The 12,916-nt window shown below is 41.3% G+C and overlaps 1 protein-coding gene across 1 annotated transcript; it reads right to left on the reverse strand.

Moving 5' to 3' along the window:
• Positions 1 to 3,339: 3,339 nt before the first annotated feature.
• On the reverse strand, positions 3,340 to 12,703 carry eif1b (eukaryotic translation initiation factor 1B). The gene is made up of 4 exons (XM_010899017.4): positions 12,449 to 12,703; positions 6,969 to 7,132; positions 6,253 to 6,354; positions 3,340 to 4,583 (listed from the first exon to the last, which is right to left on the reverse strand). Exons 1-4 carry the CDS (start codon positions 12,477 to 12,479, stop codon positions 4,539 to 4,541), a joined length of 342 nt encoding a protein of 113 aa, XP_010897319.1. The 5' UTR covers positions 12,480 to 12,703; the 3' UTR covers positions 3,340 to 4,538.
• Positions 12,704 to 12,916: the final 213 nt, after the last annotated feature.

Raw genomic sequence — 12,916 nt, forward strand, 5'->3', positions numbered from 1 at the left:
TTTCCCCATGTCATGTCATGTCATGCATATGCGAATGCACATTTTATATTTCACTACAAAGACCTACATCTTCCCTCTAAAACAGCACTCTGGTGAAAACAACCCCCACAAAATCTGGAGGATTAGTATCATCGATGCAACACTCTAGGAACACCCTTGTGTCATTTTCATTGTTTGACTTTAAGACAACTGCACCTACTTTTACGTCTGGTGGTCAAGGCATGCACAAACCGTTGGCATCAGCAAGAGCAGAGCAGCAGGGAGCAGAAGACTAGTGAAGGAACATAACAATGAAAAGGGGGTTTTGAGCAAATTAAATAATAAATAAAGTGGTATGTCAGTGCATTCATGTTTAATATAGTTTTACTGACAACATTGTGCATTTACAATAACATTTACAGAAATCAATCAAACATACAGTGAATGTGATATTAAAAAGGTTTGGTAAAATCAAATATATATACAATACACAATATAGAACAAGTATTTGATACACTGCTGATTTTGCAGGCTTTCCCACTTACAAAGCATGTAGAAGTCTGTAATTTCATTGTGAGTGACGGAGTCTAAAACAAAAATCCAGAAAATCACATTGTATGATTTTTAAGTAATTCATTTGCATTTTATTGCATTTTATTGCATGACATAAGTATTTGATACATCAGAAAAGCAGAACTTAATATTTGGTACAGAAACCTTGCAATTACAGATATCATACATTTCCTGTAGTTCTTGACCAGGTTTGCACACACTGCAGCAGGATTTTGGCCCACTCCTCCATACAGACCTTCTCCAGATCCTTCAGGTTTCGGGGCTGTCGCTGGGCAATACGGACTTTCATCTCCCTCCAAAGATTTTCTATTGGGTTCAGGTCTGGAGACTGGCTAGGCCACTCCAGGACGTTGAGATGCTTCTTATGGAGCCACTCCTTAGTTGCCCTGGCTGTGTGTTTCGGGTCGTTGTCATGCTGGAAGACCCAGCCACGACCCATCTTCAATGCTCTTACTGAGGGAAGGAAGTTGTTGGCCAAGATCTTGCGATACATTTGCCCCATCCATCCTCCCCTCAATACGGTGCAGTCCTGTCCCCTTTGCAGAAAAGCATCCCCAAAAATGATATCCCATGCTTCACGGTTGGGATGGTGTTCTTGGGGTTGTACTCATACTTCTTCTTCCTCCAAACATGGCGAGTGGAGTTTAGACCAAAAAGCTCTATTTTTGTCTCATCAGACCACATGACTTTCTCCCATTCCTCCTCTGGATCATTTAGATGGTCATTGGCAAACTTCAGATGGGCCTTGTGCAGGTCTACAATTTTATCTAATATCCTTACACAGCTCTCTGGTCTTGGCAATTGTGGAGAGGTTGGAGTCTGTTTGATTGAGTGTGTGGACAGGTGTCTTTTATACAGGTAACGAGTTCAAACAAGTGCAGTTTATACAGGTAATGAATGGCGAACAGGAGGGCTTCTTAAAGAAAAACTAACATGTCTGTGAGAGCCAGAATTCTTACTGGTTGGTAGGTGATCAAATACTTATGTCATGCAATGAAATGCAAATTAATTATTTAAAAATCATACAATGTGATTTTCTGGATTTTTGTTTTAGATTCTGTCTCTCACAGTTGAAAAAAACATGCTTTGTAAGTAGGAAAACCTGCAAAATCGGCAATGTATCAAATACTTGTTCTCCCAACTGTGTGTGTATGTATATATATATATATATATATATATATATATATATATATATATAGAGAGAGAGAGAGAGAGAGAGAGAGAGAAAGAGAGAGAGATAGATAAAACAACAACAGCTGGTTTGCCTGTGGCAAATATCAAACAGAATAGATGGATTGCATTGAATGTCAAACATAGTACCCAATAATTGCTGTTTTACATGTGGTTGACACCTCTACTATGCATATGAATGGCCATTCAATGCCTTTTTGTCTGAAATATTAAAACAATCTCAATTTAATGGTTGCCAAATACCAAGAGGGTTGCCAAAAGAGTAATTAAATCGCTTACAATAAAAAGATAAAATATAAATCAGAGGCATCTTGCTTTCTGACAAATGTTGTTGTCATTAATAGTAAGTATGGCAGAGAGAAAGAAAATTGCCTGGTGAGCACTATAAGACATCCATCATTAACTTTGCCCATTTCTCTGTCATCTTCTAGGATGAATGAATAGTGGCACAGGAAGGACGGTGGGTAGCCTGGGGCTTTGAGGCATCACTCCCTCCACCGTCTGTCTGAGCTGCTGCAGTCTCACAACTCAACTGATGACGATTATTAACTAGACTATAGTCTCTCATAGCCACGGCAGGGTGCCTTGAGTCTTATCAGAGAGACTAGTCCCAGACAGACTGTAGGACTGATGACTGTCTGGCAGGCAACGACAAGTTAACAGACACAACAGCTGCTGCTGGTCAAGAGACAGTGGAATTCAAAAATTGTTAGCGAGGATGAGGGTTTGCTGTTAGAGAATCACAAACGACAGAGTTGTCAAAGTCTATTCTGTCAGGATGTCACTCTGTGATACCACTGAGGCAGTGTCTCCATCTTATGATGCCATAGAGTCAGTGTCTCCATGTTATGATGCCGTTGAGGCAGTGTCTCCATGTTATGATGCCGTTGAGGCAGTGTCTCCATGTTATGATGCCGTTGAGGCAGTGTCTCCATGTTATGATGCCGTTGAGGCAGTGTCTCCATGTTATGATGCCGTTGAGGCAGTGTCTCCATGTTATGATGCCGTTGAGGCAGTGTCTCTTGGTTATCATGCCGTTGAGGCAGTGTCTCTCAGTTTGGATGCCGTTGAACCGGTGTCTCTATGTTATGATGCTGTAGGATGCAGTGTTTTATGACAATTCTTTCTTGCCTGTTTGGTATAGAGGTTTTCGTAAATCTCCACCTGCCTGTGGGACTAGATGGAAATGAGCTGTTAGCTATATCTGTTAACAATTAACTAAAAAACACAAAATCAGTGTTAGGTATTCTGGGTACCTGTCTCTAGTGGAATGTTCGCTAGCAAATGGTACCCAACTAGAAGTTAGGCTGGATTGAAATATGTATGGAAATTCAGATGAGCAACCCTAGGCCTATACTACCCAATGCACTATCATTGTTTTGCCACACAAAACTTAAAACCTTTATAAATTTTCTATAGAATTGTTGACATACAGTACTGGCAGACAGTCATGGCAGGCTCTGTGCAATTACATGTTTCTTTTAAGAGAATAATTATTTAAAAGATAATCTAAAGGCATTACCAGGGCCATTACACTCACACAAAGTACATGTCAGATATCTGAGAAGAAAAGTGCACATGCAACCAAAGCAAATGTTTGTCATCTGATTTTATAATTTTATTCATTATGGTTCATTCAGAGTATTAAAAATTGTTGATAAACACTGATAATAAATTAATGAAATATATACAGTTTCTCATGCAATTAAAGATGATACAGGACAGTTTTCCATGAACTATAAATAAAACTGCATTGATGTCATACAATTTTTGATGTCACAGATCATTCTATACTTGTTCTAGACCGATAACAGATGTGATTAACCTGTAGTTATTGCTACATTTGTAGTATTTGTTTACCAGTGCCACTAGCGCTAGTCTGCTCTGCAGTGCTCAGTCGGGTGTAACTAATTTGAACAAGAAAATAACACACACCACTATATCACTATCCCAAGGTACTGAGTGTACAGAAAGTCTGATATAAAATAAACCCAGTGGTATTGCATAGATAGGTGTCACATCAATCAACACAGATGGTTTCCTGGGCAGTGAAGACTAAGTGCACTTTAGTGCATACACTAAATTCTTGGGTTAGAAGGTAGATTTTGCATAACTACAGGAGAGTGAATGTTCTATCAGCATTTTCCAACTATGTGACAAATAGAGGACAAATGTAAACACTGTCAATCACCATGTCGCCAGGCAGCATGGGGACAACCACTTCTTTGGGATTGTTATCCTCCTTCCAATCAATACATTAATGAACACATATTGTTAATCATTAATAAAACACTAAAGCACATGAAAGTTAAAACCAATCTACGTTGAGAGAAATTGTTTAAATAGAAACTAAGCGTATTTTCACATCGTGCATTAACCTGAAATGAAATCATTTTATTTGGTTTGTTAATCCAGTCAAATATACTAATAAGCTATCCAGGCCAGTCAAAGCCTTTTCCTTAACTTTATCATTCAAGTTATGTGCATGTTATTTATAAATTTCAGACATGCAGTTCACTTTTCTGATATGGTTTTGCTTGCTTGTCAATGAATGGTTAAAAAGAAAACATGCTTGATGAGGAACTGGGTCAAGTCAGTTTGGCATCATAACTTGAATAGAGTCGGATTTAAAAGGAGAATTAGTGAATAAGAGCCGGGAGTTATCCGCTTCGAAAAATGGGACATGGTGTTTTTATTGTGTTACATCAGGCATGTTGCTAAACTGTATCAACCCATATTAATGGAAGAAAGACTAAAAACTGATGAGGTCCTGGTCTTGAAGTAACAGCATTCCTTCAAAATCCGTGAACTTTCAACTGCTCTTCCCTGACAATGCCGATCTAGGGGAAAACAGACAGAAATAAGGCTACACACAAAAACAAAACACTAGGAGCTTTTAGAGCTAGCATGCAACCTACTGCAATATTATGCTGATCTGCTCCTACTTGTAAATACTGCTATTAAAAGTGAAATTAAGTTTATTTACATTCTGCCTTTTTTTACATGAGGGGTTAAACACATCGTATATTAGGTGCAGACCAAAGCCTGACCTTATGTTTTATTTTTATGTTGCTCACTTGTAGGTTTACCAGGAGGACTTTGCAGCATCTCTTAAAGTCTTAAACATAGAATGGTTGTATGAGGAAGCCTGCGGTTTCTAAAAGGATAACTGCTGCAAAAATATATATATTCATCCAATCTATGGAATGCATTCACACATGTAAAGAATAACTGACACTTTTAGGTTACCATTACAAAAAATCTTAGTTAATATCAAAAAGGTAATAGTTTTTCCATTACATATGATAGTTGTCATGTCAATGAAATGTCCCATGACTTAGAAAATAGGACTTGTTATTATCAGGAAATCACATTTTGTGATTACTGTGTTGGATTGAATCGTCTTCTCACTTATACCTTATCTTCTAATCACCATTATGAATAAAAAAAATTGAGGACACTCCTGGCTACTGTAGTCATCGTGTGATGTTTTAAAAGCATTTTCTAGGTTAACATTTGTCAACATGGACATTCGAATGGGACACCATGATTGGTCAGCGACTACCAAACATCCCTGGAGATTTGCATAAACTTTCAAAAAGTCTGTATGGTAAAGTATTCCAGTGTGGTTTCCCTGCTTTTCAACATTACTCGACCAATTTATTTGCTTTCCACCGTGCACTCACATTGCCACCCAGTCCCCCCTCCCACTTCGCTACCCTTCATTGATTGTGAATGGGGATCCAGTGTTTTAGCGCTCGCACTGGAATCAGTTAAACCGTACAGAGCTTCCTTGCATAAAATGGCTTATGTGAAGTTTCACTTCAGAAACAATAAACTGTATCACAACTTCGGTATTGTCACAGTATCTGTGTTTTTTCTATTTCCATATTGATCATGTTAAACCTATACAATGGTGTACAGTACTTCGGAGTATGATCTGATAAAGACAATGATATTTTGCTGTTCGAGGACCAGTAGAGGCCACTAATCCCTCTGATCAAGAAATCCAATACCAATGCCCAGAACAGTGAAGGGGTTCTGTATTTGGAATAGGACATGAAGAGCGTCCTGACTACCAAATTTCAATAGTCCAAATGAAAGATTTGGACTATTGGACTTCACTCAGTTTATTATGAGCCTATGAAATTGTATATGTGATCCCATTGCATTGTGGGCAATTTCAGATCACAGTATACAGCCATGGAGACTTACTGCAGGGATTAAAAGCGAGGTTGAAGGTTGAAGAGAAACTCACTCATCGTCTATGAAATCAGAATTGATTACACTTTGAGGTAATTCCCCAGAGTGAATTCTGTAAGTAAAGTTGACTTTATGTTCACTCCGACAATCGAAAGTTTTAAATGATCTGATCTCATACCCTCTATCTCTGTAACGATTCCCCAGGTAATTCCTGGAAAAGAATGTGTGAACTTGACTATTACATTGTTATTTACTTATTAAGTAAAATAATAATTTCAAAAACACTACCAAATATCAGAGGCCTACCTCCAGGAGGAACTGGCAGATGTTTTTCCTTTGGTCTCCCTGCAGCTGGATAACCTCACCGTACTCTGGGTGCTCAATCACAGTACCATTGCAGGCAAATTTCTGTCAGGCAAAACAAAGACAACCCCAGTTAGTCACAACATGCACATGAAAATGAAGACAACCATTGATGAAAAACATTGCCTTGTTTTCTGACAATAATTCCAATGAGGTCTAAGAAAAAGCCTGTCAAATAATTGAGTAAATTAATAACAGACAATATGAGAAGTTGAAAGTGGCCTTTATGTGTCTGAGTTACTTTCCTAATTGCATGAAGAAAAAATTTAAATTAGTCCAATTGAAAATAACTGTTGTGATTATTAGCTTAGCTGCATGAAGCAGCATGACACCCTGAAAGAGATTTGTTTGTTGGGTGGAGAGTTACGTTCCTCAGACAACTGACCATGTAAACTTCCATTTCCTCATTTCATTATTTCAAGCAAAGCAAACGAGAACGATGGAAATGATACTCATCATTAGGGAGGAAAGAATATGTATTGTAACGCAACTTAAAATTAAATGGCATCTCTGATAAACACTGACCTGTTGACTCAGCAAACATGTTGAATTCAGCAAAGGGTACAAGCCATACACCACAACAATTTAGGATGATTTACTGTAAGGAATGAGTGCTGCTTGTCATCATAACTAGCTGTAAAGAGAAAAGGTCTCATTACCTTCTTGAAAGCTTTCACAAGCTTCTTCTTGTCGTAATCAGTTGCGATTCCTTGCACAGTGGTCAGGGTCTTGCGTCCGTTTCGTTGCTGTATCCTTATGTGGATTTTATCTTCAGTCCCTGACGGGAGCAAGTTGTCACCCTTAGTGGCATCAGCAAAGGGATCTAATAAACAATGTCAATTAAAGTGAGAGGGGGGTGGAGAGAGAAAAACAACTCAGGAAGTGATAGTGCCAGAATAATTGGCACCCAAGGGACAAATGAAAAAAAAAAAGGCTGTGAATCTGACCTTTAATTGAGCAAATAATGTTCAAAGAAAAACTAAATCTTTAAGAAATTATTTTATTTAAAAGCATGCATGTCACAGTTATTGGCATTTTGTACTTCATGATCCAATGATGACCCTGTTTTAGCCTCCTGGTAGAGTCAGACAGGTTTTGGCCTAAAATCTCTTATTTGTTCATAACAAGGTTTCCCAAGCTTTGGGATGTAAAAGTTCCACAACATCATAGACCCACCACCAAATTTCACAGTGGGTAATAGGTTCTTTACTACACGGCATGGCTCTTTTTACACCACCTCTGGTGTTCGTGGACAAATAGCTTAGTTTTAATCACATCAGACCACAGAACCCAGTTCCATCAATCAAATTTCCAAACGCTAAGTCCCAGTGTTTTCAGGGATGTTATCTCATTTTAGTTGTGTGTTCTCTGGCCTTTCCCCTGAGGGATGACTAAGGTGCAATTTTGACTGACATACTTATTTTACGTACTACACGTTATGTACTGTATCAGTAAGGTATGTACTGTAAAGCATATACTAACCAATATGCCAGTATTGGGACATACTATCACATCATAAACTTTGCAATGAGCCTTAGTGGTACAGAAGCAAAAAACAGAATTTGCTTTTTTGGTTCATCGTACATCGTCAACAACATTGAGTTCAATAACCGATGATGATGGCTTATTTCAGGGATGAGAAGAAATGTAGTTCTCAAAAAATATACACAGTCTTAATTAGGAGCTCAATGTAGATCATATTAAGCTTAACAAGTTGAAAAACCTGACAGGACACGGTATAAGCTAGTATAATTGCTACTCTTGCATAGTACATTGTTTCGTCAGTGTAGAGCAAAACAACAAACCGTTAGTTTCCGGGAATATATCTCTGGTTGTATGAGTGGAGAGGAGCCCCCTAGAGGGAATGTAACTCCGGTTGTATGAGTGGAGAGGAGCCCCCTAGAGGGAATGTAACTCTGGTTGTATGAGTGGAAAGGAGCCCCCTAGAGGGAATGTAACTCCGGTTATATGAGTGGAGCAGAGCCCCCTAGTGGTTTACCCTAGTTCCATACTGAAAACTCATTATGCAAGATGCGACAGCCAATCGGGGCACACTTGCCCCTATATAGGACCCGTGAGCCCAGAGAACACCCTCACAAGTTTATTCAGCATAACTCGTGGGACGGCAGGGCAACAGGTCTAGGGGGCTCCGCTCCACTCATATAACCGGAGTTACATTTCCGGTAACTAACGTTATATGTCGTGGAGCTCCGCCCCCTAGAGGGGCTTTAGCTCCTAGTGGTTCACGGTGGAGCAAGTGAGCCAATGATGTACTCCCTGCCGGACCAACCAGCACGACTCGCAGGGTTCAGTAGAACCGTCCCCTAAAACCCCAAGATGAAAACATCCCCGATAGCTGACGATCGAATGCGTTAATGATGGAAATCCTCCCCCAGAGCAGTCCTACGAACACACAGGCCACCCCAGGGAGAAGAAGGGATGTTGAGCTCGAGCAAAACGTATCGGTTCCACATAAGCAGAACAAAAACACTCACGCACCACACATCACGAGATGAGGGAAGCCCCAAGGAGGAGGACAACCCATGCCAAATGTATTGGCAGGCAGTGACAACACCCGTGAACCAAGCAGGCTACAGAATGCTGTAGTTCCAGAGCAGAGACACGACCAAGGCAAAGCACGAGATTCCCTAGAAAGATTCAGAGATCTCGGGCAACTGCGTTGAGAACAGAATGAACGGATGTGCGGACGAGGTAAGAAGGCCTGTAAATGAATAGTCCCAGATCGAAAAGAGCTGGTGATGACCTTGAGTACGAAGGACGGATTAGGTCTCAGCGTAGCGCAGCCGAAGTCCTCTCTGATAGCCAGGCAGCCCGGGCGCAGCGAGAGCGTGGGGAGATCACTCACTCGCTTTTTGCAGAGCACAAAGCGATGAGTAAGGCAGTCTTAAGGGAGAGCAACTTAAGAGAACACTGCCGTAAGGGCTCGGTTGGAGGCTCACGGAGAGCGCCCAGCACCTTAGCAAGGTTCCATTGCGGAGCGCCCAGCCTGGCCACCAGGTGTAGACAGCGCATACCCAAAAGGAAACGGCGGAGGAGAGGGAGGCTGAGAACCGTGTTTCCAGCAAAGCCCTCATGACACACAGGGATGGCCGACGCGTATCCATGGATAGTTGAGGGCGACCTATCCATATCCAAGAGATACTGTGAATGACTGAATCTCCTCCACAGGGCAACACGAATGGTCAGAAGACCTCTGCCTGCACCGCTTCCCAAACATATTCCACTGAGTGGAATGCATTTTGGATGTAAATGTCGCCATAGCACCCTAGATGGTGCGGACCACTGCAGCGGACAGCCCGCATTCAAAAGCCTTCGGAGAAGGTGCGCAGAGCCAGAACCTAGTCGAATGGAATCCTCGTATACTCGCAGACCTTGCAATGAAAGGCAAATCAGAAGACCTTACTGTGCCTGCAATTGATCGGGACATGGAAGTAAACATCCTTGAGGTCTGTGCTCGCACAGAAACCTCCTGGTAGGAAGACTACCAACAGGCGAGTAGTGGGGAGCATGTGGAACGGTCATTTGGCTACATGCGTGAGAACAGGTAGCGAGACGGAGGCAGAGCCGAAGACGTTAACCGTTGTTTGAACCTGCCATAGCGAGCGGATTGAGAAGCCACAACGGTTATGTCTAAAACCTCCTGTGTAATCTCAGAACGCTCGGTAACACGCAAATGGAGCCCGGCATTTGCATACGCGGACGTTTCACTGAAGGCGAGTGAATGTAAACCCGGTCGTGCCGGGCCGAACTCTGAGAGCGAACACCCTTGGAACCTGCAGGCAGCGGGATGAAAGACGTCTCTGAACCCGCTAGGCGGCGCTTATGTCCATTGGAGGTGGCGGGTAAGGAGGATAGAGTGGTTATACCTATAACTCCCTGAGAACACCCACTACCCTCAACATTGTTAACATAGCTCTTACCATTACACTGAATAGGGAAGAGAAATAGAGCGTGCACAAGCAAAAACATTAAAAGACCTGAAGGCTGCAGGGCAAGAATGAGGGATAAGCTGCTTATTCGCGCCGCTGCTGGAATTCAACACGGCGGAGACGTCCACTACCTGTTCGAAAAAGTTTGCCCTCTTTACTCGTGTAGAGAGGGGAAAAAGCAGCACAGGAGGAGCAAGCCGGGGGTCGGTGAGACCCTCGCGAGCGTGGGCCGGTCCCTAGCAGGAAACACACAAACAGTGGGAGTCCTGATCCGGTGGCAGGTCGGCACAACTGCATGCAGTGGCGAAAAATTTCTTCATGATGAGATGTCGAACTAAAGAATGCTAACGACAAAAATTCTCAGACTGAAGCAATAAAAATAAGTAATCAGTAGAACTCAGCAAGCTTTTGCTGAATAAAAAAGGGAGGGTGTTCACTGGGCTCACGGGTCCTATACAGGGGCAAGCGTGCCCTGATTGGGGCACGCTTGCATAATGAGTTTTCAGTACGGCCGCTAACGCGGCTAGGGTAAACCTCTAGGGGGCGGAGCTCCACGACATAAAACTAACCACTAGCATAGAGATGTTTAATACAGACGTACAGATCTACCTGCAGCTCAAAGTAAAAAACATGCAGCATGTGTTATAGTAGAAGTTCAATTGGTAGATATAAATTGCATGCATTATAAAAAAATACGTAAACCTAGATTTTGTTATTTGTTTTTCTACAAATATGGGGCTGTATCATGTAGTAATCTCTTAAAGAATCACATGCAAAAACATACACATTACCACATTCTTTACTAATTTATCTAGGCTACTTCCATTTCAAGCCAAAGCAAAATGATCTCGTCGTCTACTAGCCCAACCCCTCCTCAGTGACAAGCAGCAGTTTTTAAAGTTTCCCGAACTATCACACCTGATTCAACTTGTGAACTAATTATCACTCTCTTAAGTGACCCAAATGAGCACATTCAGAGCTCCAACAAAAATGTCAAACGTCTGCCAGTCCTGATGAGAGGTGTGAGCTCCAGCAGGAAAGCAGGCGCTGGTTTGGATAATTAATTATCTTAGCTATGTCATTGGTATATTCTCCCATCATTTTCATCTGCATTTGGCACCCAGTGCTCGAGAGCTAGCACTAACAATATCAAACGAGTATACGCTAGGCATTTATAAGCAAAATTAACTTAAGGGAGGCATAAAGCATCAATAAAGAAGGTAAAATTGTGCTGTGTACTACAGCAGATATTTCTAAACTAGTGAGGTCATGTCCACAGTGTATGCTGTAATTTTACTAGCTAATTCAGCATGGTGAGTCTCTGAGCCACAGCCAGGGGCCGGTCAGAGGGCTGTGACTCAGGACAGTAATGTGGTAAATGATGAAAGGCCAAAGCCCTAAAAACCTGTCCTGGTAATGCACACGGTGTCTTATCTGCAGTCAGATAGTAGAAAATAGGCATGTCAAATGGTGTAGAATTTCAGGATAAAATAAAAATCCCCTTCGGGGCAACCTCAAGACACCAGTCTTCTAACCCTTCAACCCTCCCTAATGTGCCTATTTCACACACTTTGGTTGGACCAGTTCATCCACGTCATTCTGCTCAAGAACCTTATATCTAACGTCAACGTTAATACTAGCTAACGTTAATAATAACAGCCGGTTAAATATTTTACTAAAATATCGCTAATCAACAAGCTATCGTTGCCGCATAGTTGAGGTTTTCTAACAACGTTATGTACATCACAACAGTAGACCGTACCACCGCTTCTTTTTCACCAGGACACCGCCTACTGGTATGTTAGTAGAACAGCGTAGCAACCGGTAACCAGAGTGCTAGAGCTTGCTAGGTAGTAACTGACTGTACAACAGCAATTACAGTATGTAACGTAACTTTAACTGTTCAGTGGTAGATGAAGCTTACTTTAACTACAACTCTAGCTAGATAGTGTAAGCTAGCATGCAGTTAGTCATTCCAGCTAACAACGTTACCAACGGCTTTAAAAAATATATACTTGAATCACTTAGCTATTTGAACTATAATTGTGAAGTTATTATTTTTAAACTACCTGGTTAATTGAAATCTAGCGAACTGCTCTTTTTTAAAGATTGCTCAAATATACCGGGCATTTGCTCGTTAAATTAGCTACTGTGTACAAGTACCGAAATGTACTAATAATGTCACTTACCAAAAGATTTGAGGTTCTGGATAGAGGACATGCGATATATTAGGACGATACCTTGTGGAGATGAAATAACTCGGCGCTTTAATGCCGTGTCTTTGTTTGACTCAGCCTTATTGATCAAAATAGCAAAATTGAAATGACATGCAACAAGAGAGCTCCTTGTCTCATTTATAAAATGGATTCGAAGAAAAAAGGTTTATTGGAATCCCATCCAAAGATGGCTAACATTAATCAGTATGAAGATAGTCGGCTAAGGTCGAAAAGAGGAAGAACATAAACGGGTAAGTTCCGGTCTCGGTAGCAGGGTCTGGCCCATAGAGATAGTTAGAAGACTTCAATCATAGATCCGAGCAATATGGCAACTTCCGTAATATTTTAATGGCAACAAAGGGGCTATTTATAAGATTTGTACTGTACTACTAGCATACATACAAGCAAAATATCAAGCAAACCTCTGCTATTCATGTTAAA

This window comes from Esox lucius, chromosome 21 (genome assembly GCF_011004845.1).
Source record: "Esox lucius isolate fEsoLuc1 chromosome 21, fEsoLuc1.pri, whole genome shotgun sequence".
NCBI lineage: Eukaryota > Metazoa > Chordata > Actinopteri > Esociformes > Esocidae > Esox > Esox lucius.

What these genes read in the sequence shown, in the direction of transcription:
- eif1b (XM_010899017.4), bottom strand. Translation starts at nt 12,479, where the DNA reads ATGTCCTCTATCCAGAACCTCAAATCTTTTG. An exon ending in CCAGAACCTCAAATCTTTTG is followed by an intron (nt 7,133 to 12,448) that starts GTAAGTGACATT and finishes ATTGTTTATTAG; the next exon opens with ATCCCTTTGCTGATGCCACT. An exon ending in TTGTGAAAGCTTTCAAGAAG is followed by an intron (nt 6,355 to 6,968) that starts GTAATGAGACCT and finishes TTTGCCTGACAG; the next exon opens with AAATTTGCCTGCAATGGTAC.